This window comes from Pseudophryne corroboree, chromosome 9 (genome assembly GCF_028390025.1).
Source record: "Pseudophryne corroboree isolate aPseCor3 chromosome 9, aPseCor3.hap2, whole genome shotgun sequence".
Classification (NCBI taxonomy): domain Eukaryota; kingdom Metazoa; phylum Chordata; class Amphibia; order Anura; family Myobatrachidae; genus Pseudophryne; species Pseudophryne corroboree.
This window is the reverse complement of record NC_086452.1, coordinates 92,947,193-92,973,861: the sequence shown is the minus strand read 5'-3', so window position 1 is coordinate 92,973,861 and position 26,669 is coordinate 92,947,193. Positions and strand designations below refer to the sequence as shown.

At 46.9% G+C, this 26,669-nt stretch overlaps 1 protein-coding gene across 3 annotated transcripts in view; it reads left to right on the top strand.

The window, feature by feature from the left end:
* The window catches only part of GLIS1 (GLIS family zinc finger 1), a 406,284-nt gene that overhangs the window by 245,055 nt on the left and 134,560 nt on the right, over positions 1-26,669 (top strand). For all 3 annotated transcript variants that reach the window (XM_063938711.1, XM_063938712.1, XM_063938710.1), the window contains 2 exons: positions 9,281-9,458; positions 24,733-25,672. In XM_063938711.1, coding sequence (XP_063794781.1) covers positions 9,281-9,458; positions 24,733-25,672 — 1,118 coding nt within the window. The remainder of the gene's footprint in view (positions 1-9,280; positions 9,459-24,732; positions 25,673-26,669) is intronic.

The following is a 26,669-nucleotide window of genomic DNA, read 5'->3' as shown; positions in this document are numbered from 1 at the left end:
TTAAGATGCTATAAGGGAAAACACTTATATAAGGTTGTCCCTGTAAAATTATAGCGTTTTGGTGTGTGCTGGCAAACTCTCCCTCTGTCTCCCCAAAGGGCTAGTGGGGTCCTGTCCTCTATCAGAGCATTCCCTGTGTGTGTGCTGTGTGTCGGTACGTGTGTGTCGACATGTATGAGGACGATGTTGGTGAGGAGGCGGAGCAATTGCCTGTAATGGTGATGTCACTCTCTAGGGAGTCGACACCGGAATGGATGGCTTATTTAGGGAATTACGTGATAATGTCAACACGCTGCAAGGTCGGTTGACGACATGAGACGGCCGGCAAACCAATTAGTACCTGTCCAGGCGTCTCAAACACCGTCAGGGGCTTTAAAACGCCCATTACCTCAGTCGGTCGACACAGACACAGACACGGACACTGACTCCAGTGTCGACGGTGAAGAAACAAACGTATTTTCCATTAGGGCCACACGTTACATGTTAAGGGCAATGAAGGAGGTGTTACATATTTCTGATACTACAAGTACCACAAAAAAGGGTATTATGTGGGGTGTGAAAAAACTACTTGTAGTTTTTCCTGAATCAGATAAATTAAATGAAGTGTGTGATGATGCGTGGGTTTCCCCCGATAGAAAATTATTGGCGTTATACCCTTTTCCGCCAGAAGTTAGGGCGCGTTTGGAAACACCCCCTAGGGTGGATAAGGCGCTCACACGCTTATCAAAACAAGTGGCGTTACCGTCTCCAGATACGGCCGCCCTCAAGGAGCCAGCTAATAGGAGGCTGGAAAATATCCTAAGAAAGTATATACACACATACTGGTGTTATACTGCGACCAGCGATCGCCTCAGCCTGGATGTGCAGCGCTGGGGTGGCTTGGTCGGATTCCCTGACTGAAAATATTGATACCCTTGACAGGGACAGTATTTTATTGACTATAGAGCATTTAAAGGATGCATTACTATATATGAGAGATGCACAGAGGGATATTTGCACTCTGGCATCAAGAGTAAATGCGATGTCCATGTCTGCCAGAAGATGTTTATGGACACGACAGTGGTCAGGTGATGCAGATTCCAAACGGCACATGGAAGTATTGCCGTATAAAGAAAAAGACACTGTCTTTCAGCCTCAGTCTTTTTGTCCCCATAAGGGCAAGCGGGCAAAAGGCCAGTCATATCTGCCCAGGGGTAGAGGAAAGGGAAGAAGACTGCAGCAGGCAGCCCCTTCCCAGGAACAGAAGCCCTCCACCGCTTCTGCCAAGTCCTCAGCATGACGCTGGGGCCGTACAAGCGGACTCAAAGGCGGTGGGGGGGTCGTCTCAAGAGTTTCAGCGCGCAGTGGGCTCACTCGCAAGTGGACCCCTGGATCCTACAAGTAGTATCCCAGGGGTACAGATTGGAAATTCGAGACGTCTCCCCCTCGCAGGTTCCTGAAGTCTGCTTTACCAACGTCTCCCTCCGACAGGGAGGCAGTATTGGAAACAATTCACAAGCTGTATTCCCAGCAGGTGATAATCAAAGTACCCCTCCTACAACAAGGAAAGGGGTATTATTCCACACTATATTGTGGTACTGAAGCCAGACGGCTCGGTGAGACCTATTCTAAATCTGAAATATTTGAACACTTACATACAAAGGTTCAAATCAAGATGGAGTCACTCAGAGCAGTGATAGCGAACCAGGAAGAAGGGGACTATATGGTGTCCCTGGACATCAAGGATGCTTACCTCCATGTCCCAATTTGCCCTTCTCACCAAGGGTACCTCAGGTTCGTGGTACAAAACTGTCACTATCAGTTTCAGACGCTGCCGTTTGGATTGTCCACGGCACCCCGGGTCTTTACCAAGGTAATGGCCGAAATGAGGATTCTTCTTCAAAGAAAAGGCGTCTTAATTATCCCTTACTTGGACGATCTCCTGATAAGGGCAAGGTCCAGAGAACAGTTGGAGGTCGGAGTAGCACTATCTCAAGTAGTCCTACGACAGCATGGGTGGATTCTAAATATTCCAAAATCGCAGCTGTCTCCGACGACACGTCTGCTGTTCCTAGGAATGATTCTGGACACAGTCCAGAAAAAGGTGTTTCTCCCGGAGGAGAAAGCCAGGGAGTTATCCGAGCTAGTCAGGAACCTCCTAAAACCAGGAAAAGTGTCAGTGCATCATTGCACAAGGGTCCTGGGAAAAATGGTGGCTTCTTACGAAGCGATTCCATTCGGCAGATTTCACGCAAGAACTTTTCAGTGGGATCTGCTGGAAAAATGGTCCGGATCGCATCTTCAGATGCATCAGCGGATAACCCTGTCTCCAAGGACAAGGGTGTCTCTTCTGTGGTGGCTGCAGAGTGCTCATCTACTAAAGGGCCACAGATTCGGCATTCAGGACTGGGTCCTGGTGACCACGGATGCCAGCCTGAAAGGCTGGGGAGCAGTCACACAAGGAAAAAATTTCCAGGGAGTGTGATCAAGTCTGGAGACTTCTCTCCACATAAATATACTGGAGCTAAGAGCAATTTACAATGCTCTAAGCTTAGCAAGACCTCTGCTTCAAGGTCAGCCGGTATTGATCCAGTGGGACAACATCACGGCAGTCGCCCACGTAAACAGACAGGGCGGCACAAGAAGCAGGAGGGCAATGGCAGAAACTGCAAGGATTCTTCGCTGGGCGGAAAATCATGTGATAAGCACTGTCAGCAGTGTTCATTCCGGGAGTGGACAACTGGGAAGCAGATTTCCTCAGCACGACCTCCACCCGGGAGAGTGGGGACTTCATCGGGAAGTCTTCCACATGATTGTGAACCGTTGGGAAAGACCAAAGGTGGACATGATGGCGTCCCGCCTGAACAAAAAACTGGACAGGTATTGCGACAGGTCAAGAGACCCTCAGGCAATAGCTGTGGACGTTCTGGTAACACCGTGGGTGTACCAGTCGGTGTATGTGTTCCCTCCTCTGCTTCTCATACCTAAGGTACTGAGAATTATAAGACGTAGAGAAATAAGAACTATACTCGTGGCTCCGGATTGGCCAAGAAGGACTTGGTACCCGGAACTTCAAGAGATGCTCACAGAGGACTCATGGCCTCTGCCGCTAAGAAGGGACTTGCTTCAGCAAGTACCATCTCTGTTCCAAGACTTACCGCGGCTACGTTTGACGGCATGGCGGTTGAACGCCGGATCCTAAGGGAAAAAGGCATTCCGGAAGAGGTCATTCCTACCCTGGTCAAAGCCAGGAAGGAGGTGACCGCACAACATTATCACCGCATTTGGCGAAAATATGTTGCATGGTGTGAGGCCAGGAAGGCCCCCACGGAGGAATTTCAACTCGGTTGATTCCTACATTTCCTGCAAACAGGAGTGTCTATGTGCCTCAAATTGGGGTCCATTAAGGTTCAAATTTCGGCCCTGTCGAATTTCTTCCAGAAAGAATTGGCTTCAGTTCCTGAAGTCCAGAAGTTTGTCAAGGGAGTACTGCATATACAACCCCCTTTTTGTGCCTCCAGTGGCACTGTGGGATCTCAACGTAGTTCTGGGATTCCTCAAATCACATTGGTTTAAACCGCTCAAATCTGTGGATTTGAAATATCTCACATGGAAAGTGACCATGCTGTTGGCCCTGGCCTCGGCCAGGCGAGTGTCAGAATTGGCGGCTTTGTCTCACAAAAGCCCATATCTGATTGTCCATTCGGACAGGGCAGAGCTGCGGACTCGTCCCCAGTTTCTCCCTAAGGTGGTGTCAGCGTTTCACCTGAACCAGCTTATTGTGGTACCTGCGGATACTAGGGACTTGGAGGACTCCAAGTTGCTAGATGTTGTCAGGGCCCTGAAAATATAGGTTTCCAGGACGGCTGGAGTCAGGAAAACTGACTTGCTGTTATCCTGTATGCACCCAACAAACTGGGTGCTCTTGCTTCTAAGCAGACGATTGCTAGTTGGATGTGTAGTACAATTCAGCTTGCACATTCTGTGGCAGGCCTGCCACAGCCAAAATATGTAAATGCCCATTCCACAAGGAAGGTGGGCTCATCTTGGGCGGCTGCCCGAGGGGTCTCGGCTTTACAACTTTGCCGAGCTGCTACTTGGTCAGGGGCACACCCTGGCTGAGGAGGACCTGGAGTTCTCTCACTCGGTGCTGCAGAGTCATCCGCACTCTCCCGCCCGTTTGGGAGCTTTGGTATAATCCCCATGGTCCTGACGGAGTCCCCAGCATCCACTTAGGACGTCAGAGAAAATAAGAATTTACTTACCGATAATTCTATTTCTCGTAGTCCGTAGTGGATGCTGGGCGCCCATCCCAAGTGCAGATTGTCTGCAATACTTGTACATAGTTATTGTTACAAAAATCGGGTTATTATTGTTGTGAGCCATCTTTTCAGAGGCTCCGCTGTTATCATGCTGTTAACTGGGTTCAGATCACAGGTTGTACAGTGTGATTGGTGTGGCTGGTATGAGTCTTACCCGGGATTCAAAATCCTTCCTTATTGTGTACGCTCGTCCGGGCACAGTATCCTAACTGAGGCTTGGAGGAGGGTCATAGGGGGAGGAGCCAGTGCACACCACCTGATCCTAAAGCTTTTACTTTTGTGCCCTGTCTCCTGCGGAGCCGCTATTCCCCATGGTCCTGACGGAGTCCCCAGCATCCACTACGGACTACGAGAAATAGAATTATCGGTAAGTAAATTCTTATTTTTTTTGAGCAGTGTGTATACATATATATATATATACACGATATACATACATACATACATATATATATATATATATATATATATATATGTAAAATAGAGAATGTGCAAGCGCCACAAGTGTTACAGATACACCCGACTAAAAAACACTCCCAATAATTTTGGGCGTCTGCCGTCCCTTAAGTACGCAGTAGTGGTGAGTTACTGTTGTAATTGTTTATGGAAAAAATGGTATAAGGGTACCGGCGACCACTGGTGTAAAAAAAATGTTTCAAACCATGTATATAATAAAATAAAATATACAAATTTATTTGGTACAGATAAAATACAATTAGTATGAAGGTAAAAATGTAAAAATAGAGGGGGGAGGGGTTGTGTTTTGTTAAAAACACACACGCAAGGTTCTAAGACCAAGAATTTTTGCATAAAAATGATAGTAAAAATAATAATAATAATTAACTAACAATGTTCTAAAATTAGAATAAATAAGAATAAAGGAGAGTCTTAACTTTGTACCCCTTGAAGAAGTCATCAGGACGAAACGCGTTGGGCTCTCCCTCTGTGACCCTCTACCTACAAAGTTAAGACTCTCCTTTATTCTTATTTATTCTAATTTTAGAACATTGTCAGTTAATTATTATTATTATTTTTACTATCATTTTTATGCAAAAATTCTTGGTCTTAGAACCTTGCGTGTGTGTTTTTAACAAAACACAACCCCTCCCCCCTCTATTTTTACATTTTTACCTTCATACTAATTGTATTTTATCTGTACCAAATAAATTTGTATATTTTATTTTATTATATACATGGTTTGAAACATTTTTTTACACCAGTGGTCGCCGGTACCCTTATACCATTTTTTCTATATATATATATATATATATATATATATCTATCTGTCTATATATATATATATACACACACACACACACACACACACACACACACACACACACACACACACACACACACATATATATAGTGTTATATGTATATACACACACACACACACACACACACACACACACACACACACACACACACATATTACACATTTATAGACCACTGCAAGAAAATGTATTCGGACACAAATCCTCTTTATACCACATTCATGCAATTAACTTTAGAGCTCATTGTTATTACAGTACCCTTTAATAAAGAACACATTTTAATATACTGCCATACCCAGGAATCAAACCTATAACCTGTTGAATTCTAATCAAACACCCGACTAATTGAGCTATTTGATCCTGCATAAAAACTATGGGGGTAATTCCAAGTTGATTGCAGCAGGAAATTTTTTAGCAGTTGGGCAAAACCATGTGCACTGCAGGGGAGGCAGATATAACATTTGCAGAAACATATCAACGTTTCAGGTCCCCTAGCCAGGTGTGGACAAAGGGGCTATGGGCCCCGAAACATTGGTATATCGATTTTTTAAATATATTTTTCCATCACAAGTCTCTGAGTTCCACAGCATCCTTCCTGTATGTAAATATATATATATATATATATATATATATATATATATACACACACACACACACACACACACACACACACACACACACACACACACACACACACACACGTGAAGGCAGGGATTCCTTTAACAAAATAATCCAAACACTTCTGACAATCCCCCCCTTTCACACACACTCCCCCATAGCATCGCGTTTACCTGGGTGGCATACTAAGATTGGGAGGAGCGGGTGCAGGAGAGAGCGCACATGAAGAGAGCTGGAACAGGAGAGTGACGGCAAGTCGCTATACAGCGTAGTATCTTTACGTAACATGCGGGCGGGTTCTTATTGGTCAGGGGTAGGTGGAGCGCAGCGCCGGCGGCTGCAAGTAGCACACAGCGCTGCGCCGCAGATCTGTCCCCAGAGCACCCCACAATCTGACTGCAGAGAGCTACTGTACGTAGCTACTGTACGTAGCTCTCTGCTGCAGGAGCAGTTCCGCGGTCGCGATCGCGGCTTTTCCTGAGGAAATAAAAAGTCTGGCTCATCAGGGGGGTTTCCAGGTACTCGGAAACCCCCCCTGCATGCGCCACTGGGTCTGGGTAGGAGACAGGGGCAGTCAGGAGAGGCTGGGCTTCAAAAAAGGGGAGAAGCTGCAAGTGAAAGTAATGAAAACAGGTAATTGAAAAGTGCCACCAACAGCGCTCCCTACCCTGCAGTGCTATATGCGGTGCCCCCTTCCGCACACACCTAGTTAGGGCCCTGCTGCGCTGTACCACACCTTAGCTAATTGGATATGTCCCTTAGACATTTCAAATCAGGACAAAATGAGCCCCAATCCTGATCCACCCAAACTCTTCCATTTTGAGGTCCACAAAATCTCGGCTGTCCCACCAGAATTAGAACAGTTGGGAAGTATGCAATTCAGCTCCTGCATATGTTTTACTAGGTATTTTAGAATCTGAAACGGGTTTTTGCCTCTTTTATTAATGTATAGGCTTGCATATGCCCTCCTGCAACTTTTACTTATTAAACAGCTTTTCTTTCTAGCTGTCTTCTGTGCTGTTCAGCTATGTATTAATATTATCAGACAGAGCTGTTCATTTGTATAGAAGTGAGAATTGCTCTAAGGAAGTTTGTCCCAAACTGGGTGCCGTGGGGCACTTTCAGCAGTGCTGTGGGGTATTTGCAGGGGTGCCATGGATTGATGGTCCAGGACCAAATCGTAGGGTAGGTGTATTATCCTGGAAAAGTGATAAAGCAGTGATAAGTGGAAGGTGCACCAGCCAATCATTATGGATTTGAAAGATGACAGTTAGTAGCTGATTGGCTGGTGCATTATCACCTGGCACTTATCACTGCTTTGTCACTTCTTTATCCCTTCTCCAGGCTTAATACATCCGCCCCTTATTTATGGTCAATGTTATAGGCAGTGCTGTTGGGGCTGCCAATCATAAAATATATGGACGAACTTAAGTACCACCCTGTCTACCACATAACTGATGCTACAGATTATATATAAGCACAATAAACTTAATTTAATACGTTTTTCTGTTTTTATCAATAAGAAACTTTTTGACCTAGGGGTGCCTCTAGTCAAGAAGTTTGGGAATCACTACTCTAGTGAGAAGAGAGTTGTACATGCTGGCAGTAGGTGTGACACATATAACAAACAGGTTTAGCAATAAGGAAGACATATCTCATAACAGTCCTGTACAGATTTGCACACCCTGAAAGGGTCGTAGAAGGCGCCTTGCTGAAAGTGCCTTCTGCGGAGCCTAACCCTAACCCTCCCCTCCCGCAGCCAAACCCTAATCCTTATACTTACCTGTGAAGTTGTCTGCAATTTGACCGGTCGAGATCCCGCCGGTGGTATTGTGAGCGTCTACATCCCCCACTGACTAATACTATGGCATTAGGTGGGTTTGAATGCATTGCACATAGCAAAAATGTTCATAAGGTTTCAATAAAACTTGTCAAGGAAGATGAAATGGTGTCAGTGCCTACTAGGCAGATAATATAAATTCTGTAGCATAATCAGAATTAGTACAATGAAATGAAAAACAACTCATATACATTACTGGGCAGGTTGGTGCCACACTAGTTTTTTCTTACAGGTGTACTCTGCTTTGGAGATCCTAACCTCATGCAGTACTGTACATCATGAAATGTGTTGAATTGTAGATGTTGAGATCCACCAATTTTTATGTTGTACTGTAGCAAATGTTGAATATCTGGGTGTGGTATGGAAGGTAGATAGTAACTAGGTCGACAGTGTCTAGGTCGACCACTATTGGTCGACAGTAACTAGGTCGACAGGGTCTTTAGGTCGAGATGGTCTAGGTCGACAGGTCAAAAGGTCGACATGAGTTTGTTTTATATTTTTTGTGTCATTTTCTTCGTAGAGTGACCGGGAACCACAATTAGTGCACCGCGTTCCCTCGCATGGCGGGCACAGGTTACCTTTCCAAATTGTAGTCCACGTGGATTGTTAACTATGGAAAAGTAAAAAAAAAAGAAAAATATTGTGAAAAACTCATGTCGACCTTTTGACCTGTCGACCTAGAACATGTAGTCCTAGAGACCCTGTTGACCTAGAAACCCCGTCGACCTAGTTTGTGTCGACCAATAGAGGTCGACTTAGATAGTGTCGACCTAGTTACTGTCGACCTAGAGACCGGATCCCGAATAACTTGTGTTTGTTTGTTTGTGCGATAGGGTGGGCAGTGACCTTATGTAGAGAAGACTCCAAGTTCTGGATAGTAAATGGTACTGCGATTGGTAATTTCAAAGAAATGCAAAGTTATGGCAATACAATGTCAAGGTTTTTCTTTTCAATAGCAATCCACAAGGCATTTATAAACTCCACATTTCACAGCATTTATAATGTATACCTTGACCTGGTTCGGGTGGAATAAACAGATAAGGGGAATTCCATACTATACACTTAACTCCGAATACCCGTGAAGAAACAAAGTATTCTGCAGTTAGAATATTGCGTAGAGCAATTTTGAGAAATATACTAATTTCAACAAAGAAAATACCTTTTGTATGGTTAGTAAATGAACTTTATTTACCACAATCCAGATATCATTTTGAACATGACAGTAAATAATTTTGCTTTTTTTTCAGTGAATGGCGGATATGCTCAGTATAACCTGAAAAAGAGCATGATAGGAATTGAAGGAATATCCAGGGACGTTCTGGACGCCAGAGAGAGTTTCTGCAGCCCAGTTAGGAATACTCCGACCTGTGGTGACCATTTGGGGACATATGAGGATACAGCCAGCAATGAATACACTGACAACAGGTAATGCATGTTTATCACAGGCACTACACATCACCCAGACTTCAGAAAAAGGAAAATTCAGGTATGTATTGAATAGTTAGCATTTTGGGTCTTGGTCTCTGGCAAGAGAACATTACCATAATTTAGGTAACCTGTTTTAAATCTATTAATTTAATACACATTTAAAAATGGCTCCTGCCTTTCCCGCATTCTGCTGCAGGTATTCCTCTCTGCAGGAAATTTGTTTAGCAGAGCTCCTCACAGTATCTGTAGGAAGAATCACTAATTAATTATGTCTGTGTCTATGACAAAATCACTTAGCAGCAATAATTAAATTTTCTATTATGGTGCTTGGAGCATTCTAGAATTTTTTTTTTCTCTGCATAACAGATCCCATAATTGTAATCAGTATAGTGCTAGCTAAGCATAAGGCCTTTAGATTTAAGAATTACATACCTAAAATGAAATTGAAGCCCACCACTACTGCAAATATCCTTACATTCCATGCATTATTACTTCAGTCCCGGTATGACGGTGGCACCAAGGGAATTTGAAATATATAAAAATTGACTAGTAAGGTTTAATCCAACGTTTCAGTTTGATAATTTTCTTCAGGGAAGTTCTCTGAGTGTCACCTCCATACTGGGACTCCTGGTACATAAGGCATACATATATGGGACCCGGCAGTTGAAATACCTACGCCGGAATCCCGACACTACTTGGAAGGCTGGCGCAGAGGGAGGTAGGGTTATATTTAGGCTGAGAAGGAGGTAGGGTTATATTTAGGCTGAGAGGGAGGTAGGGTTATATTTAGGCTGAGAGGGAGGTAGGGTTATATTTAGGCTGCAGGAACCGGTAGTTAGGGTTAGGCACCACCGGGGAGCGTTGGGGTCAGGCTGCAGAAAAGGAGGGTTAGAGTAGGGATTTCGTGATTACAGATAGTATACTTACCTAGTTCGTGTCGGGATACTAAGCGTCGGGATGCCGCTGTCAGTATTATGACTGCCAGCATCCCAAGTGCCGGGATCTTGATACCATTCCTATATTTATGTATAGATAGATAGATAGATACAGTATGTATATATATATATATATATATATATATATATATATACTAGGTGATTCATCGCGCCCTACGGGCGCTCTTCACACCGTCGTAAGGGGCTACGCCCCGGTAAACTGGACAGAAAAGTGAAGGAGTAGAATAGTAGATGGTGAAGTTGTGGTGGAATGGTTGGTTTGTTTGTGGGTAGATGTAGTATGACAAAAGGGAATGTGCTGGTGAATGGGGTGCAGGCTTTTGTGAGTGGGTGAGCAGTGTGTATAGGGGAGGCTGGTAAGATTGTAGGTGTCAATGTTATGTATAGAGGAGATGGTTGTTCAAGGCAAGTATGTGAAGATATGGTTTACATGTTAAAAATTTGAGTGAAAACAACATTTTTAGTAAAGTGTTGGGTGTCACCAAGGAGCTGGCCTTGTTGTTCAGTTGGTGTAATGTGTACTTTGACGTGATGTGCTTTTCTTGAGCGTGATAACACGTGTGTAGGTGTTACTGGTACAGGGGGCCGTTACGTGTGTAAGTGTCACTGGTACAGGGGGCGTTACGTGTGTAAGTGTCACTGGTACAGGGGGCGTTACGTGTGTAAGCGCCACTGGTACAGAGGGCGTTTTGTGTGTAAGCGTCAGTGCTACAGGGGGCATTACGTGTGTAAGCGGCAGTGGTACAGGGGTCGTTACGTGTGTAAGCGGCAGTGGTACAGGGGGGGGCGTTACATGTGTAAGCGTCACTGGTACAGGGGGCGTTAGGTGTCTAAGCGGCACTGGTACAGAGGGCGTTTCGTGTGTAAGCGTCACTGCTGCAGGGGGCATGACGTGTGTAAGCGGCACTGGTACAGGGGCGTCACGTGTGTAGGCGTTACTGGTACAGGGGGGCGTTACGTGTGTAAGTGTCACTGGTACAGGGGGCGTTACGTGTGTAAGCGCCACTGGTACAGAGGGCGTTTTGTGTGTAAGCGTCAGTGCTACAGGGGGCATTACGTGTGTAAGCGGCAGTGGTACAGGGGTCGTTACGTGTGTAAGCGGCAGTGGTACAGGGGGGGCGTTACATGTGTAAGCGTCACTGGTACAGGGGGCGTTAGGTGTCTAAGCGGCACTGGTACAGAGGGCGTTTCGTGTGTAAGCGTCACTGCTGCAGGGGGCATGACGTGTGTAAGCGGCACTGGTACAGGGGTCGTTACGTGTGTAAGCGGCACTGGTACAGGGTGGGCGTTACGTGTGTAAGCGGCAGTGGTACAGAGGGCGTTACGTGTGTAAGCGCCACTGGTACAGAAGGCGTTTTGTGTGTAAGCGTCAGTGCTACAGGGGGCATTACGTGTGTAAGCGGCAGTGGTACAGGGGTCGTTACATGTGTAAGCGGCAGTGGTACAGGGGGGGCGTTACATGTGTAAGCGTCACTGGTACAGGGGGCGTTACGTGTCTAAGCGGCACTGGTACAGAGGGCGTTTCGTGTGTAAGCGTCACTGCTGCAGGGGGCATGACGTGTGTAAACGGCACTGGTACAGGGGTCGTTACGTGTGTAAGCGGCACTGGTACAGGGTGGGCGTTACGTGTGTAAGCGGCAGTGGTATAGAGGGCGTTACGTGTTTAGGCGGGTCTGGTACAGGGGCGTTAGGTGTCTAAGCGGCACTGCTACAGGGGTGTTACGTGTGAAAGCGTCACTGGTAAAGGGGGGCATTATTATGTGTGTAAGTGTCAATGGTACAGGGTGGTGTTACGTGTGTAAGTGGCACTGATGCAGGGGGTGTTATGTGTGTAAGCGTCAGTGGTACACCTCGGTGTGCTGAGGGTGACGGGGCTGCTGAAGGGGGGTGGATGTGAAGGAGGCTGCTGTGCAGTGTGGTGGTGGAGTGACATGGTAGGGGGGGGCTAGCGGCGGCCTTGGTAGCGGGTGTGTGGTGGGTAAGGTGGGTGTAGTAGGTGGTGGTGGGTGGTAAGGGTGTGTGGGTGTCTGTTTGCGTACCTGCCAGGGTGGGCCGTCAGTGAGAATGGTGTGTCCCTTCTCCTATAGTGTGTCATGTGGTGTGCTGACACAGATAGGGCAGGGTCTGTGACTCCAATACACACTCACATATACAAACATATTTTATTAGGAAATATATATCCAGAAATATACACACATCCATATAGATTTCCACACCCCTATATATATACACACACATCTTAGTGCTCAGCAGTCCTGTAAATCACTGACCCCTCACAGGCTTAATAGCCTGAGCTGTTTGCTGCCTTAAACGCAGCTTAGTTATGGGGCCTCCCTGTGGGCATTACTCCCCCCCCCCCCCCCCGCGATCTGCCTTCTCAGAGACGGACCGCGGCTGCCGTGAGAGCTGTCTGCGGTCAGCCTTTCAGCTCTCCCCCCTCTGCATACAAAGGCGCCGTTCGCGGCTCCGCAGCTGTGGCGGGTAGCGGCTAGCAGAAGCTAACCGCGGGAGGGAGGGGGGAAGCGGCGTCCGCGGACTGGGGAGCGTAGGTATGGGAACGGGCGGCCGGGAAGCGGCTGCGGCTTGGCGCCCAGTGGCGGCTGCTGTGCAGTCCGCGGCTGGGCAGTGGAATACAGGCAGTGAATGGTGGCTTGGCGGCCAGCGGCGGCTGTCCGCGGCTGGCCAGGCAGGAGGTGTGGTGAACTTTGCTTGGCTGCTGAAGGGGGGTGGATATGAAGGAGGCTGCTGTGCAGTGTGGTCGTGGAGTGAGATGGTAGGGGGGGGCTAGCGGCGGCCTTAGTAGCGGGTGTGTGGTGGGTAAGGTGGGTGTAGTAGAGTGGGGTGAGGGTGTGTGGGTGTTTGCTTACCTGGCAGTGTGGGCCGTCAGTGAGAATGGTGTGTCTCCTGGTGGTCCCTTCTCCTATAGTGTGTCATGTGGTGTGCTGACACAGATAGGGCAGGGTCTGTGACTCCACCCAGCGTTAGAAGTGCAGCCACAGAGTCACAGGGCTAATATATAGGAGATATACATACTGTATGTATATATATATATATATATATATATATATATATATATATATCACACATATACACACTCACAACACAGGTCTTGTCAGGCTTGCTGACATTGATGTAGATCTTGCCGGTACATTATTTTAGTGGTGTGTTATTATGTAGGAATCTCCTATGAGTCACCTGATCCAGCAACACTCTATAAAATACCTCTTGCTCCAGTCCCTAAAGTCATGTGACCTCCCACATGCCAGCAGTAGAAGAAGCGGGTGGTGCTATAATGAAGGTGGTGACGGGGACAGTAGTTGTGTACTTGGGGTAAAGGAATCATCCAGGCAGAAGTAATAGCTCTTATCCCAGTAAGAAGCGATGAGTGTAATTATGGAGTCTCATCTTCTCTCATTGAGGGCAATTATAAAACAAAGGTAATTAGGAGGCTGAGTATAAAGCAGAGGTTAAGGGTCAGCCCGGATACTGGTTACCATATTGTGCTTTCCATAAAGAGGGGATGAGAGATGCTCGTAGATCAGAAATCCGACCTCTCGCTCCATCTCATCCCTAATGTTTTTCCCAGGACGAATAGATACATTGAACTGGTGCAAGTTCATTGTCCTTGTCAAATGGTCCTATCTTAGCCTCACCAATCAGGTTATTCATCTGAGACTTGTCAACAGAATGTAGCTCTGTATGGACCCGTCTGGGCTGTTGTACTGAATGGTGTGATGTTGCAGGAAGAAACAGTAAGTCTGATGATAAGAGCCGTCTTACAGGGGCTCTATTGGGAGCAGGGTAACACAAGGTGGTGTTAAGCTGTGTTGCTATACAGGTGGATGTTGTATATCGAGGCTTTATACTCAGGTGATGTAGATGTATATTGTTATTATTTATTATATAATGTATGTTGTTGTGGGTTTTGTGGAAAGTATTAGTGTGATAATGAATACTGTGTTTCTGAGACATCAGATCATCTAACAGTAACAATGCACAACCTAATGCTGAATGTTATACTGTAGGGTGATCTTAATATATTAAACATGAACAAAAGTAACAATAAATAATGTAATAATGAGAGTAAAAAGATTACATGTTAAACAGTTTACTGTTATATTATAAATATTAGCATTTATTATTATGTATTAGAAGCAGGACGTAATGGTGATAATGACAGTAGTGACAGTGAGGATGGAATAATCATGGTATTATTAAGGATATAATAAGGAGCATGATTCTGAGGGATATCATAATGGCAAGTGTTATCCTGGGAAATATAATGTAGGGTTGGTGACATACAGGGATCTGATAATAAGACAATGTAGTAGTAGTGACACTGAAATATAAGTAAGTTATACAAAATGTACTTGCAAAGCACAAAATAGCTGGATTGTTACTCTTATAGGCCCTACACATTAGGCAATAACACTGAAAGATATGAACGATCTCGTTCATTAATGAATGAGATATCGTTCATATCTTTCAGTGTGTCGGCACCAACGACGAACGATGCGCGGCCCCGCACTCGTTCATCGCTTATACATGCATACCAATATGGACAATCTTGTCCATATTAGCATTCAGTGCTATGGAGCAGAGTGACGTGGGGAGTGAAGAAACTTCACTCCCCCCGTCACTCACCCCCCCCCCCCCCCCCCCCTCCCCCGCCTCTGGGTCACTTTTGGTGTTTTGTGCTGCTTTCAGCTCAAAACCGCCCAGTGTGTATGCCCCGGCGATGAGCGCTGATGCACACCCCCGCTTCATCGCCGGTGGCCACCGTTCGTCTGCTGGTATTACCAGCAGATGACCGGTGGGGTGAATGGCTTTCTATAGCGTCCTGCTATGGAAAGCCATTCACCCCCCGCTGACATCGCTGGGCAGGGGGGAAAATCGCTCAGTATGTATGCACCTTTAGTGCACATCTACAGTAAGTGCCCACTGTCCTCTCAGGACAGCTCTCTGCATCTAAGTGCCTCCTAACCTCTCAGGACAGCCCTATGCATCTAAGTGCCTCCTATCCCCTCAGGACAGCCCTCTGCATCTAAGTGCCTCCTATCCTCTCAGGACAGCCCTCTGCATCTAAGTGCCTCCTATCCTCTCAGGACAGCCCTCTGCATCTAAGTGCCTCCTATCCTCAGGACAGCACTCTGCATCTAAGTGCCTCCTATCCTCTCAGGACAGACCTCTGCATCTAAGTGCCTCCTATCCTCTCAGGACAGCCCACTGCATCTAAGTGCCTCCTATCCTCTCAGGACAGCCCACTGCATCTAAGTGCCTCCTATCCTCTCAGGACAGCCCTCTGCATCTAAGTGCCTCCTATCCTCTCAGGACAGCCATCTGCATCTAAGTGCCTCCTATCCTCAGGACAGCACTCTGCATCTAAGTGCCTCCTATCCTCAGGACAGCCCTCTGTATCTAAGTGCCTCCTATCCTCTCAGGACAGCCCTCTGCATCTAAGTGCCTCCTATCCTCAGGACAGCACTCTGCATCTAAGTGCCTCCTATCCTCTCAGGACAGCCCTCTGCATCTAAGTGCCTCCTATCCTCAGGACAGCACTCTGCATCTAAGTGCCTCCTATCCTCTCAGGACAGCTATCTGCAAATTGCAGATTTTTGGCCACAAAGACAAAATTGTGCAAAAGTGCCATTTCTTAGCTCAACATTCTAATATATGAATTCAGTATATGCGGATTGTGGTCTCCGGGGGCGTGTCTAAGTCTGCTAACCCCACCCCCTCAAAGAGCTTTAATATAGTTGTGAGGTATTTTCTGCTCACCGCATTGGCAGACAGAGGGACACACCTTCCAAGAATCCCTGCAGTTACTGTCAGCACCGCGAAGCAGTCTTGATTAGGGCTATTCAACATGTGACCCCCCAGCTGCTGTGGAACTACACATCCCAGCATGCCATGCCACAGTTTAGTATTGCGATTAGGGCATGCTAGAATTGTGGCAGGGAATGCTGGGATGTGTAGTTCCACAGCAGCTGGAGGGGGGCCGCATGTTGAATACCCCTGGTTCTATTCTAATGCCACATCAAATCAACCTCCTACTACTATAGAGCCTCCCTATTTATTAGACGCTGCTCAGTTTTCCCCCACTTGGGGCTTAAATTAATCATGAGGGGACAAAGTGGTGTCTTACAAAGCGTTGTTTAACATTGCTCACAGTACGCCAAGGGATGTGCGTCTTCACTAAAGTGCAACTGAAAGGAACAGGGGGCCTAATTCAGATCCTAAGAGATCTGAGGCACATAGCACATAGTAACGATGTTTGGTACTTTGTGTCTGCAACGGACCCGTACTGCACATATATTTGAACGCACTAAGCCCACAGACGTCACTACATTGACAATCTGCAGCCATTTGGGGGCAGCGACAGCCATAATTTTCCAAAATGGATGCGCCTTGCCGCCATTTTGACCGAGTGCCGAGGTCAAGATAGAGATTTCCTGGCCTGTTTGTAGGAACGGCAACGTCCGGCTTGGGTGAACCATTGCGGGTCACGCAGCTGGCCAGTTTTGTCGCTGGTGATTTGATGCTGCATCCTAGGAAACAGCACAGATCGCTAATGTAAGCAGGAGGCATCTACTTATATTAGACGCCTCTTGTTGCATTAACATAGTAGTGCATCGCTGCAGCAGCGATGCCACCTCCATCCACATCTGAATTAGGCCTAAGATGCGTGTCACTGCAAGCAGGGCTGCCAAGAGAAATCCTGGGCCCCGGAACAACTTCTTCCTGGGCCCCCCTGCCCCCCCATGGAGGGGGTGTGGCCACAGCATGCTGGGGACATAGCCACGCCTCTTTGGGCCGTATCTAGCACATGAGCACACACTCACAGGAGCATGGCATGCCTCCCAGCCAGGTCAGTAGAGAGCCTGGCTGGGCCAGGGTGCTTTTCAGGGGGCAAGGCCTAATCACAGGAGGTATGGACCTGGGCCCCTCCATCAGACCTGGGACCAGATAATTTGTACCCTTCCCCCCCCCCCCCCTCTCTGCGCCACTGGCTGCAAGCACAGGACGAGGCCAGATCCATGCTATCTCTGAGCTGGAGCAACACTAACATTCTGCAAAGACAAAATTGACATGTGCAGCAATCTGTCAAACCCACCTTATTACCTAATTCCAACACTTTCTCTTCACAAAAATGAGAACTCATTATTCAGTGACTCAGCATGTGGTGACACCACTATGATTTGCTGCAAGGAATCTCTCAACTCCTCCCACAGGCCGCTACTGGCTACTGATGCTCTGCAATGAGCAAATTATACAACTGATCAAACTACGCAGTTGGCGGACCACTTAAGCCGCTGTGGTGCAAAATGAGACACATGATGCACTTTAGCCATTTAGTGCTTCATCAGTGACCTTCTGCTAACATGCATGACCATAAATAACACTAGTCTGACATCCATTTCTTCACTTACTTTAGATTTATCTCTTCCACAAACATTACCTGCTCCCAATCATGGTTACAGGACTTTCTGTTGGAGTTCGTCCAGTCTGTGGCACTCCTTCCCTCGCACAACAAGACTTATAGCCTCTACCATTCAAGTAATCCCTAAAAACTCATTTCTTTAGGCAGTTTATCAATCTCCACAACCAGCCACATAACCTCCATAGCTATACTACCCAACTAGCTCCGCTTTATACAGTCCACCACACAGAACTATTCAATATGTTCTCTTTCTACACTCACACAACCCACTGACCCCAGGCCAACATTGCTGGTGACTGGATCGTACAGCCCACTATGAACCTTTGCCATTTGGCTGAACCATTTGCAATATATAGCACATATACCCATGTATCAATTTCATACTTCCCTACAGATAGTAAGCTTGAGCAGGGCCCTCTTACCTCTCTGCCTGTTATTGCTAAGTCTTGTTTATGACTGTTTTGTTCCCATTTGTAAAGCACAATGGTATATGCTGGAACTATATAAATGAATACTAATAAATAAAATAAATATAATTGTGATGAAAGTAACAGTGAGGGATTTAATAATAGGTACTGTCTATAAGCGATATAATAACGTTAATACAGACAAATGAATAGAAGACACTACAAACTATAGTAATGAGTTGCTTTGATATAATGTTATATCTAAAATGCAAATTGGGTACTGACTGGTAGATGTATTAACCCGTAGATGGCATAAGGAAGTGATAAACCAGTGTTAATTTCAAGGTGATAATGCACCAGCCAATCAGCTCCTAACTGTTCATTTACATATGGGAGCTGATTAGATGGTGTGTGTATCACCTTGCATTTATCACTTCCTTATGCCTTCTCCAGGTTAATACATCTGCCCCTGAGAGTTGTAAGAACGTAGGGGTGAACCTGAAGGATGTAATAATGAAGGAAGAGACAGTGACACAGACAAATAATATTGAAGGATATAATATCAAATTTATGGAAACTAGGGAGACCTGAAGCCACAAAACACAGCCGATATTGAGATTTCTCTGACGTCCTAGTGGATGCTGGGAACTCCGTAAGGACCATGGGGAATAGACGGGCTCCGCAGGAGACTGGGCACTCTAAAAAAAAGATTAGGTACTATCTGGTGTGCACTGGCTCCTCCCACTATGACCCTCCTCCAGACCTCTGTTAGATTTCTGTGCCCGGCCGAGCTGGATGCACACTAGGGGCTCTCCTGAGCTCCTAGAAAGAAAGTTTATTTTAGGTTTTTTATTTTACAGTGAGACCTGCTGGCAACAGGCTCACTGCATCGAGGGACTAAGGGGAGAAGAAGCGAACCTACCTGCTTGCAGCTAGCTTGGGCTTCTTAGGCTACTGGATACCATTAGCTCCAGAGGGATCGACCGCATGGAACTGGCCTTGGTGTTCATTCCCGGAGCCGCGCCGCCGTCCCCCTTACAGAGCCAGAAGCAAGAAGAGGTCCGGAAAATCGGCGGCAGAAGACATCAGTCTTCACCAAGGTAGCACACAGCACTGCAGCTGTGCGCCATTGCTCCTCATACACACTTCACACTCCGGTCACTGAGGGTGCAGGGCGCTGGGGGGGGCGCCCTGAGCAGCAATAAAAACACCTTGGCTGGCAAATATATCACAATATATAGCCCCAGAGGCTATATATGTGATAAATACCCCTGCCAGAATCCATAAAAAAGCGGGAGAAAAGTCAGCGAAAAAGGGGCGGAGCTATCTCCCTCAGCACACTGGCCCCATTTTCTCTTCACAGTGCAGCTGGAAGACAGCTCCCCAGGCTCTCCCCTGTAGTTTGCAGGCTCAAAGGGTTAAAAAGAGAGGGGGGGCACTAAATTTAGGCGCAATATTGTATATACAAGCAGCTATTGGGAAAAATTCACTCAATATAGTGTTAATCCCTAAATTATATAGTGCTCTGGTGTGTGCTGGCATACTCTCTCTCTGTCTCCCCAAAGGGCTGTGTGGGGTCCTGTCCTCAGTCAGAGCATTCCCTGTGTGTGTGCGGTGTGTCGGTACGGCTGTGTCGACACGTTTGATGAGGAGGCTTATGTGGTGGCAGAGCAGATGCCGATAAATGTGATGTCGCCCACTGTGGGGCCGACACCAGAGTGGATGGATAGGTGGAAGGTATAAACCGACAGTGTCAACTCCTTACATAAAAGGCTGGATGACGTAACAGCTGTGGGACAGCCGGCTTCTCAGCCCGCGCCTGCCCAGGCGTCTCAAAGGCCATCAGGGGCTCAAAAACGCCCGCTCCCTCAGATGGCAGACACAGGTGTCGACACGGAGTCTGACTCCAGTGTCGACGAGGTTGAGACATATACACAATCCACTAGGAACAACCGTTACATGATCCCGGCAATAAAAAATGTGTTACACATTTCTGACATTAACCCAAGTACCACTAAAAAAGGGTTTTATGTTTGGGGAGAAAAAGCAGGCAGTGTTTTGTTCCCCCATCAAATGAGTGAATGAAGTGTGAAAAAGCGTGGGTTCCCCCGATAAGAAACTGGTAATTTCTAAAAAGTTACTGATGGCGTACCCTTTCCCGCCAGAGGATAAGTTACGCTGGGAGATATCCCCTAGGGTGGATAAGGCGCTCACACGTTTGTCAAAAAAGGTGGCACTGCCGTCTTAGGATACGGCCACTTTGAAGGTACCTGCTGATAAAAAGCAGGAGGCTATCCTGAAGTCTGTATTTACACACTCAGGTACTAGACTGAGACCTGCAGATAGTGCTGCTGCAGCGTGGTCTGTGACCCTGTCAAACAGGGATACTATTTTGCGAACATAAGAGCATATTAAAGACGTCGTCTTATATATGAGGGATGCACAGAGGGATATTTTGCCGGCTGGCATCCAGAATTAATGCAATGTCCATTCTGTCAGGAGGGTATTAGAGACCCGACACTGGACAGGTGATGCTGACTTTAAAAGGCACATAGAGCCTTATAAGGGTGAGGAATTGTTTGGGGATGGTCTCTGGGACCTCGTATCCACAGCAACAGCTGGGAAGAAATTTTTTTACCTCAGGTTTCCTCACAGCCTAAGAAAGCACTGTATTATCAGGTACAGTCCTTTCGGCTTCAGAAAAGCAAGCGGGTCAAAGGCGCTTCCTTTCTGCACAGAGACGAGGGAAGAGGGAAAAAGCTGCACCAGTCAGCCAGTTCCCAGAATCAAAATTCTTCCCCTGCTTCCTCTGAGTCCACCGCATGACGCGGGGCTCCACAGGCGTAGCCAGGTACGGTGGGGGGCCGCCTCAAAAATTTCAGCGATCAGTGGGCTCGCTCACAGGTGGATCCCTGGATCCTTCAAGTAGTATCTCAAGGGTACAAGCTGGAATTCGAGGCGTCCCCCCCCCCCCCCGCCGTTTCCTCAAATCTGCCTTGCCGACAACTCCCTCAGGCAGGGAGGCTGTGCTAGAGGCAATTCACAAGCTGTATTCCCAGCAGGTGATAGTCAAGGTGCCCCTACTTCAACAAGGACGGGGTTACTATTCCACACTGTTTGTGGTAACGAAACCGGACGGTTCGGTGAGACCCATTTTAAATTTGAAATCCTTGAACACATACATAAAAAAATTCAAGTTCAAGATGGAATCGCTCAGGGCGGTTATTGCAAGCCTGGAGGAGGGGGATTACATGGTATCCCTGGACATCAAGGATGCTTACCTACATGTCCCCATTTACCATCCTCACCAGGAGTACCTCAGATTTGTGGTACAGGATTGCCATTACCAATTCCAAACACTGCCGTTTGGACTGTCCACGGCACCGAGGGTCTTTACCAAGGTAATGGCAGAAATGATGATACTCCTTCGAAAAAAGGGAGTTTTAATTATCCCGTACTTGGACGATCTCCTTATAAAGGCAAGGTCCAAGGAGCAGTTGTTGGTCGGAGTAGCACTATCTCGGGAAGTGCTACAACAGCACGGATGGATTCTATACATTCCAAAGTCACAGCTGGTTCCTACCACACGCCTACTGTTCCTGGGGATGGTTCTGGACACAGAACAGAAAAAAGTGTTTCTCCCGCAGGAGAAAGCCAAGGAGCTGTCATCTCTAGTCAGAGACTTCCTGAAACCAAAACAGGTATCGGTGCCTGAGTCCTGGGAAAAATGGTAGCTTCTTAAGAAGCAAAATTCCATTCGGCAGGTTCCATGCAAGAACCTTTCAGTGGGACCTCTTGGATAAGTGGTCGGGATCGCATCTTCAGATGCATCGGCTGATAACCCTGTCTCCAAGGACCAGGGTATCTCTACTGTGGTGGCTGCAGAGTGCTCATCTTCAAGAGGGCCGCAGATTCGGCATACAGGACTGGGTCCTGGTAACCACGGATGCCAGCCTTCGTGGCTGGTGGGCAGTCACACAGGGAAGAAATTTCCAAGGACTTTGGTCAAGTCAGGAGTCGTCCCTACACATAAATATTCTGGAACTGAGGGCCATTTACAATGCCCTAAGTCTGGCAAGGCCTCTGCTTCAAAACCAGCCGGTACTGATCCAATCAGACAACATCACGGCAGTCGCCCATGTAAACCGACAGGGCGGCACAAGAAGCAGGATGGCGATGGCAGAAGCCACAAGGATTCTCCGATGGGCGGAAAATCACGTCTTAGCACTGTCAGCAGTGTTCATTCCGGGAGTGGTTAACGGGGAAGCAGACTTCCTCAGCAGACACGACCTACACCCGGGAGAGTGGGGACTTCATCCAGAAGTCTTCCAACTGTTGGTAAACCATTGGGAAAGGCCACAGGTGGACATGATGGCGTCCCGCCTAAACAAAAAACTAGATATTGCGCCAGGTCAAGGGACCCTCAGGCAATAGCTGTGGACGCTCTAGTGACACCATGGGTGTACCAGTCGGTTTATGTATTCCCTCCTCTGCCTCTCATACCAAAGGTACTGAGAATAATAAGAAAACGAGGAGTAAGAACGATACTCGTGGTTCCGGATGGGCCAAGAAGAGCTTGGTACCCAGAACTTCAAGAAATGATATCAGAGGACCCATGGCCTCTACCGCTCAGACAGGATCTGCTACAGCAGGGGCCCTGTCTGTTCCAAGACTTACCGCGGCTGCGTTTGACGGCATGGCGGTTGAATTCCGGATCCTAAAGGAAAAGGGTATTCCGGAGGAAGTCATTCCTACGCTGATAAATGCCAGGAAAGAAGTAACTGCAAACCATTATCACCGTATTTGGCGAAAATATGTTGCGTGGTGTGAGGCCAGGAAGGCCCCAACAGAGGAATTTCAGCTGGGTCGTTTTCTGCACTTCCTACAGTCAGGAGTGACTATGGGCCTAAACTTTGGTTCCATTAAGGTCCAGATTTCGGCTCTGTCGATTTTCTTCCAGAAAGAACTGGCTTCACTGCCTGGAGTTCAGACATTTGTAAAGGGAGTGCTACATATTCAGCCCCCTTTTGTGCCTCCTGTGGCACATTGGGATCTCAACGTGGTGTTGAGTTTCCTAAAATCACATTGGTTTGAGCCACTTAAAACTGTGGATTTTAAATATCTCACGTGGAAAGTGGTCATGTTATTGGCCTTGGCTTCGGCCAGGCGTGTGTCAGAATTGGTGGCTTTGTCATGTAAAAGCCCTTATCTGATTTTCCATATGGATAGGGCAGAATTGAGGACTCGTCCCCAGTTTCTCCCTAAGGTGGTATCAGCTTTTCACTTGAACCAACCTATTGTAGTGCCTGCGGCTACTAGGGACTCTGAAGATTCCAAGTTACGGGACGTAATCAGGGCCTTAAAAATTTATATTTCCAGGACGGCTGGAGTCAGGAAAACTGACTCGCTTTTTATCCTGTAGGCACCCAACAAAGTAGGTGCTCCTGCTTCTAAGCAGACTATTGCTCGCTAAATTTGTAGCACAATTCAGCTGGAGCATTTTGCGGCTGGATTGCCGCATCCTAAATCAGTAAAAGCCCATTCCACGAGGAAAGTGGGCTCATCTTGGGCGGCTGCCCGAGGGGTCTCGGCTTTACAACTTTGCCGAGCTGCAACTTGGTCAGGGGCAAACACGTTTGCAAAATTCTACAATTTTGATACCCTGGCTGAGGAGGACCTTGAGTTCTCTCATTCGGTGCTGCAGAGTCATCTGCACTCTCCCGCCCGTTTGGGAGCTTTGGTATAATCCCCATGGTCCTTACGGAGTTCCCAGCATCCACTAGGACGTCAGAGAAAATAAGATTTTACTCACCGGTAAATCTATTTCTCGTAGTCCGTAGTGGATGCTGGGCGCCCATCCCAAGTGCGGATTGTCTGCAATACTTGTATGTAGTTATTGCCTAACTAAGGGTTATTGTTGAGCCATCTGTTGAGAGGCTCAGTTATATTTCATACTGTTAACTGGGTATAGTATCACGAGTTATACGGTGTGATTGGTGTGGCTGGTATGAGTCTTACCCGGGTTTCAAAATCCTTCCTTATTGTGTCAGCTCTTCCGGGCACAGTATCCTAGCTGAGGTCTGGAGGAGGGTCATAGTGGGAGGAGCCAGTGCACACCAGATAGTACCTAATCTTTCTTTTAGAGTGCCCAGTCTCCTGCGGAGCCCGTCTATTCCCCATGGTCCTTACGGAGTTCCCAGCATCCACTACGAACTACGAGAAATAGATTTACCGGTGAGTAAAATCTTATTATTTCTTAAAACTTGTGCTGCAATTTCAGCTGCTTGTGCCACTGCGGCATCTTACCTATTGTAAAAAATGTCATATATGTTCTTGTTGCAATGATGCCAGTCGTGCCAATGCCTCCCATGTGCGCCATTGCACAAAGGCATGCCTTTAGCTGAACATAGAATTATTTTATTTCTGGAAGGTAAAATATGTAAATTCTTTGCCTTGTTTTCCTACAGGTCTGCCCGGATTCCCACCTCCATGTCTTTGCATCCGAATGGGACACACCCTGCCAGTCGCATAAAACAAGAGGGTCCCTGTGACTTCTCAGACCTGTCAGCTGCTTCTCGCCAGTTGGGCATCTCAGAGTTAAGGGCATCTTTGCTCCCTGACACAGCTGCCACACACAATGGGTTTAAAACCTGTCTTTCATCTTACTTTGTAGACTCCACAAACAGCACTTTCCCAGGCTCGCTGACAGCCAACAGCACGTCTACCTCTGCCCGGCTCCAGTCTGGAGGGAGAAGGGGCTGTTTCACTGACAGTGTTGAAATTGTGGGAATTATTCACTCCTCTCACACATCGCTGCCCCCTTGTGTGAACACAGTTTGTGTATCTCCACCTAGAACGCTCTTTAACTCAGGGGGTGTCCCTAACTGGAGCCCACCAAAAGCATCCCAACCTGAGGGTCTTTGTGGATTGCCATCATCTGCACAGTATCTGCTTCCTAATACCGATGAGTGTAAACTGAAACCTGCTGAACAGGTAAATGTGCCCTGCACAGAGGGCAGTGCCAATCTTCTTCTGAGCGCAACACCTAGTGACTGTAGTAGGCTTAATTTCCTAAAGCAAGAACCAGAGGATACGTGTCAGCAAGGACTCATGTCTCCGCTCCATCTTCCCCTTGCTATGTCCCCAAAAACATTTCCAATTGATGAGCAAGATGAACTTGGAGCGCAGAGGAGACAGCTGTGCCGCTGGATAGACTGCAGTGCCTTGTATGAACAGCAGGAGGAGCTGGTGAGGCACATTGAGAAGACGCATATTGACCAGCGCACAGGAGAGGATTTCACATGTTTCTGGGCTGGCTGTGCAAGACGATTCAAACCTTTCAATGCACGCTACAAACTGCTTATTCACATGAGGGTGCACTCTGGGGAGAAGCCAAACAAGTGTATGGTAAGTGCAGATATTCCAAACCAAGCACTTTTAATGTCTGGAAGATGTATCAAACCTTAGAAAGGTGGAGAAGTTGCCCACAGCAACCAGATTCTTGATATCATTTATCTAGCACATTCTATAAATGAAAGCTATGGGTATATTTACTAAAGTGCGCATTTACAAAAGTGGAGATGTTGTCATTTATCTAGCACCTACATGAAGATAATAGCTAAAATCTGATTGGTTGCTATGGGCAACCTCGCCACTTTTGTATATCTGCACCTTTGTAAATATACCCTCTAGAATCTGATTGGTTGCTATGGGCAACTGTTCTGCCTATTATCTTTAGAAGGTTTGATGCATCTCCTTCTATACCTATATAGCTGTCCATTATTTAAAAGATACTTTAAAAAGGCCACATCACTTGCAGTCAAGAATGAATGTTTTATATGAAATTAAATAAGGACTATCAGCTCTGCATTTGCTGCCTATGTAGTATGTAGAGTTAGCTGGATAAGTGACATGTGACCAACTCGGCATAGGTAGCAAAAACGCCTCTCTACCCAGGCAAATAGCAGGAGTAGATGGAACAGGCCAGGAGTACATCAGATAGGCAAGACACAGTGCAAAAAAGCACACTGATGGGCAGAACCATGTTGCACAGCAGGTGCGGCAGATGTAACGTGTAGAGATATTTAGATTTGGTTTGGGGTGCGTTCAAACTGAATTCTAAACTGCAGTGTAAACATAAAGCAGCCAGAAACAATATAACCCACCCAAATCTAAATCTCTCTGCACATGTTACATCTGCCCCACCAACAGTGCAACATGGTTCTGCTCATAAGTGCGCTTTTCTGGTTTGCTAACGAACCTGATTAACCCCCAATGTACCTGATTTGTGTAAGTAAACACCATATTGCCATGCAAGGGGAGCAGATACATTTATATTTTTCTGTGCAGGGTAAATACTATCTACTTTTGCATGTAGCCCAGAAATGTTAGAGAACAATTTAGA